Source organism: Dendroctonus ponderosae, unplaced genomic scaffold, assembly GCF_020466585.1.
Source record: "Dendroctonus ponderosae isolate FM_Combo_2020 unplaced genomic scaffold, Dpon_F_20191213v2 Dpon_F_20191213_4, whole genome shotgun sequence".
NCBI classification, from domain to species: Eukaryota; Metazoa; Arthropoda; class Insecta; order Coleoptera; family Curculionidae; genus Dendroctonus; species Dendroctonus ponderosae.
Window position 1 is genome coordinate 15827782 of NW_026018611.1, and position 4335 is coordinate 15832116.

Below are 4335 nucleotides of genomic sequence, written 5' to 3' on the forward strand. Positions count from 1 at the left end.
TTGTGTGACTCGTTGCCCCAACCTGCTGGAACCACATGCCTTCCAGGTCATAATCTTCAATTTCTCTTCAAAATAATCGGTTAACATGCGTCCATAGCGCTCAGAATTGGCTGTTATGGCTATTCCTTGATCGTTTTAAAAAAAAATACGTGCCAATAACACCACCGGACCATAATGCACACCATACGGCCACTTTTTCAGGATTCAAAGGCCTTTCTGCGATCACCTGAGGATTTTAAGAGCCCCCTATACGGCTGCTCTGTTTATTCACGCAACCACCGACCGAAAAATGAGCCTCATCGCTGAAGGAAATTCGGTTCGAAAAATGATCAACGGCTTGTTGTTCAATCACCCAATTTGCGTATGTTCTGCGTTGCCCATGGGCTTGAGGCTTAAGTTCTTGAATCAGTTGGACTTTGTATAATAGTAATTGTATAATTGTAATAATAGCAAAATTTTACGCGTTCTTCGACAGTTAAACGATCCATATTCCAACATGGCAAACTTTCAACTGAAACAAAAACGCTTACCTTTGACACCTTTACCTTTGACAGATATGAAATAGCAAGGTTTTACTTTCCTCATCTCGAATTGTGTAACCCGTTATTTCTGTATCAACTTATATTGTAGTTCTTAAAAACGGTTTGCCATATTCAAAGAGTTAACGTACAGAAAACCACTTCTTTAATTCTATTGGAATACCCTACATTTTATTTTATTTTTGAATTCTTATGTAAATTTCAATGACTTTTATTATATAAATTATGGACGAAAATTAAATAATATTTAGTTATGTGGCTTTGACAATAAAAATGCGTTTGAAATTCGGTGATAAACGAGCTATAATTTTGTATTTATAGAGCAATTTCCTTCGATGTAATCCTTGGAGCCCACAATATATCGGATAACAGTGAGCCAACGAGGCAACGTTCAACTACCTCGAAATATGTCGTTCATCCGGATTGGAATAGTACATCACTCACCAATGATTTAGCTCTAATAGAGCTTGAAACGCCTATAACACTTAATGACTTTGTGAGTGTTGTATCATTGGCTGTAGGCAATAACTCTTTTGCTGATAGCGAGGGTAAATACTCAAACACTGTTTGCAAATCGATAAAAATCAATCAATTTGAATTCATAGGTACTGCTTGTGGATGGGGTAAAACTACCGACAGCCAAGTAGGAACTACTGACGTGTTACGTTATGAAACTAGTATCATTCTAAGCAACGACGACTGTAAAAATGTCGATTCTAATTACGATGAAGAAATTAAAAACACGCATCTGTGCTTAGCGGGTGACGGTAAGTGGTTTCCCTCATAAGCAACATTTTCTTATTTTCATTGTTTCAGGCATTAAAAGCATATGTAAAGGAGATAGCGGTGGGCCATTAGTAGCAGACAATGTACAAGTGGGAATCACTTCTTTCAGCTATCGAAGTTGCGAGGCTGGAAAGCCGTCAGTGTTCACTAGAGTTACAGAATTCACCCAATGGATTCAAGAAAATTCCGATGTGATATTCGCGTAATTCGGGATAATATTACTTTACATTTAAGATTAAAATAATATGTGAAACACGTTTTCATAGATTATTCACAATTTTCACGGTGACCACTGCCTGTTGCAGTGATTTTTTAGCCTCAATAAATCTACAACAATCATTCATTGCATACCTAATAGCACACGACACCTTGGGAAAAATGTTAGAGTGATTTAGTTTAAAAAAACCGCTGGCACAATTTTTTATAATAACTGAAATCACCATTTGATTTGATTTTAGTTGTTGAATAATGTAACGTTTTCATTTGGCCACCGTAACGTACATTCAACTCCCCTCAATACTCTTCTGGAATTCATTGAATATACAATACAGAATATATAGGGAGTAAAAGTACGAGGGCACAATAGGACAGAAATGACCGCGGTGCGAGGCCAAACACCACCTCGGCGGTGAGGAAAGGGTTTTAGTGGGTAAACAGCTTAGCTGAAGTCCCACACATACCAGACCGACAGACCACCAGCTCTGGGAGTGCATAAAAGAGCATTTCCCAAACCTCACCGGAAAAAAAAAGAAAAACGTACATTCAACAATGTAATCGAAAGTAACGAGATCTTACGAGCACTACAATACCTACAGCTAAGATTCTTCAGAACGTCACTTTGTCCAAATTTTATTTGTATTAAGTGGGCTGTTTTGTCTGAAAGTGGATTTCACTCAAAATGGATACTCACATCAAAAGAGCAGTAGGGGTGAACCGTGCATAAAAGAGTAAAACCACCCAAAGGACTTTTCTGCTATTATTTCCGAGAGTTACGGACAAAATTGGGAAGATGCTAGGGAAACATAACATAAAAACAATCTATTCAAAGGGCAGGCATTTGCCATTTTGCATTGTTGAAATATCGAAATCCCAGATGTTGTCCTAGTGCCTGGGACCAGCATTCAATGCAAGCCATATCGAACAGAGATAAATAAAAATTCATCAGTAATCAGTAGACAAGCATTTTGACCACTTTCGTTCGTGCGGCTTTTTAACGTAAAATAAAGCCTGTCGAGAGAGTCACAAACCATATGGTAACTGCGCATGGCCTTCACAAACTGCAATCCGAAGTCTGCCATCTTGAATGAGATTAAAAGTTAAGTATTGTTCAAAGTGCCCCGTCGTAAGAGGTGTCGCGGCACATGGACACACAGAGCGGCATCAACACACAAGTATCTTAAGACACAGTATTTATTACCCGGGCTTAATATGTACAGGGTGGGCCACTAAGAGAGGTGATCGGCCGTAAACTATTAGTCGTATCGATTTCAAGTAAAAAAATATATAACTAAAGTGGCTCAGGGAAATGGCCGGAAATAATTTTCAAGTTTTCAAAATATCCGCTAGAGGGTAAAATTGCAATAGTAAATTTTGAATACGGATTTTTAATAGTTTAGGACAGGCTAAGGTAGGTTGCAAACATAGATTAACTAAGTTGGTTGCAAATACCTGAATTCTATTCTTGACAAACTCAGTTATTTCGTGTGGGAGTATTATTGTCCTAGCTAGTCAAATAAAGTGGTGGGGGAAGGTCAAATAACAGTTCAAAAAGTTGTTAATAGCTCCGTATTAGCTTAACCAAATTCAACGCTTAAATTGCAATTGAATAGCTCTTGATCTACATTAACACAGAGTGCGCGTTATAAAAAGTCGTCAAACTTTTTCGATTTTATAAAATCTTTTAAATGGAATGATATATAATTTTTTAGCTACTTAGAGCTGCGAGTATAAAAAATGAAGGAAAATAGTGAAAAACCCACACCGATATATTTGTTGCAACCGAAGATATAAGCAATTTGACAATGACATTGATATTGTTGGGTTGCTGACAAAACAATCGGTCCTGAGAGGAACCGATTGTTTAACAAATCAATTTAACCGTAACAAACTGGGAAACGGTTTGCATTACACTGACTGGAATAAGATCGACTCCATATCCCATAACAGCATGCAATGGGAATTGGACAGAGTCACGAAGAGACAAAAGAAGAAATTTGAAAAATTAGAAGCCAAATCTAGAGGAACAACCCAAACGACATGTAGCCTGGACCCAGCACGAACTGTAGTGAACCTGAGCAGTCACTCACTAACGCCTGCGGAGCAATCTGTCTTAGCCAAGGAAGGAAACTTTGCTATTAGACCAAGAACGATACCAATAAAGGAAATGATCTCGAACACCGAAACAGCATTGCAAGGGCTCCCAGAACAAACGGCAAATGAAATTCGTGTGGAAACCACCCAAATCCTACGGAAAGCGAAACCACCACCAATCAACTTAAGCAGAGAAGAACAACATGCCCTCAAGGAAATACGAAGGAACACAAGCATTGTCGTCCTGCCAGGTGACAAAGGAAACGCTACAGTCGTCATGAACAGAGCGCAGTACGAGCAGAAAATCCAAAACTTATTGGACCCAATCACTTACACAAAACTCAAAAAAGACCCGACTCGAGCCAAGCTCAGGAACATCAACCGCCTGATCAAAATCTCCTCAATAGACGAGAACACGAGAGGATTATTAGATCAGAAGCCCTCCCCTCACGTTTGTATGGATTACCGAAGATTTACAAGGAAAGAATACCACTAAGACCAATCGTCAGTGCCCCGGGATCACTAACTTACGATGTAGCAAAATATCTATCCTCTCTTCTGCAGCCACACTTGGGGTCCACCATAGATTAACTAAGTATAGATAGAGCGATTCATTCATAAACGACCGAATATATTCTGACAACATATATTTTGCCCCACCGTTTGAAGATGTGGGCATGGGACGGAAGACGGGAAAGAG

General features: G+C 39.0%; 1 protein-coding gene across 1 annotated transcript; it reads left to right on the plus strand.

Moving 5' to 3' along the window:
• Nucleotides 1–846: 846 nt before the first annotated feature.
• On the plus strand, nt 847–1664 carry LOC125504232 (chymotrypsin BI-like; the record flags this gene model as incomplete). Its single annotated transcript, XM_048665919.1, has 3 exons — nt 847–1087; nt 1145–1306; nt 1356–1664. Coding segments are annotated over 3 exons (579 nt in total), but the record flags the coding sequence as incomplete, so codon positions are not given.
• Between the last annotated feature and the right edge of the window lie 2671 nt (nt 1665–4335).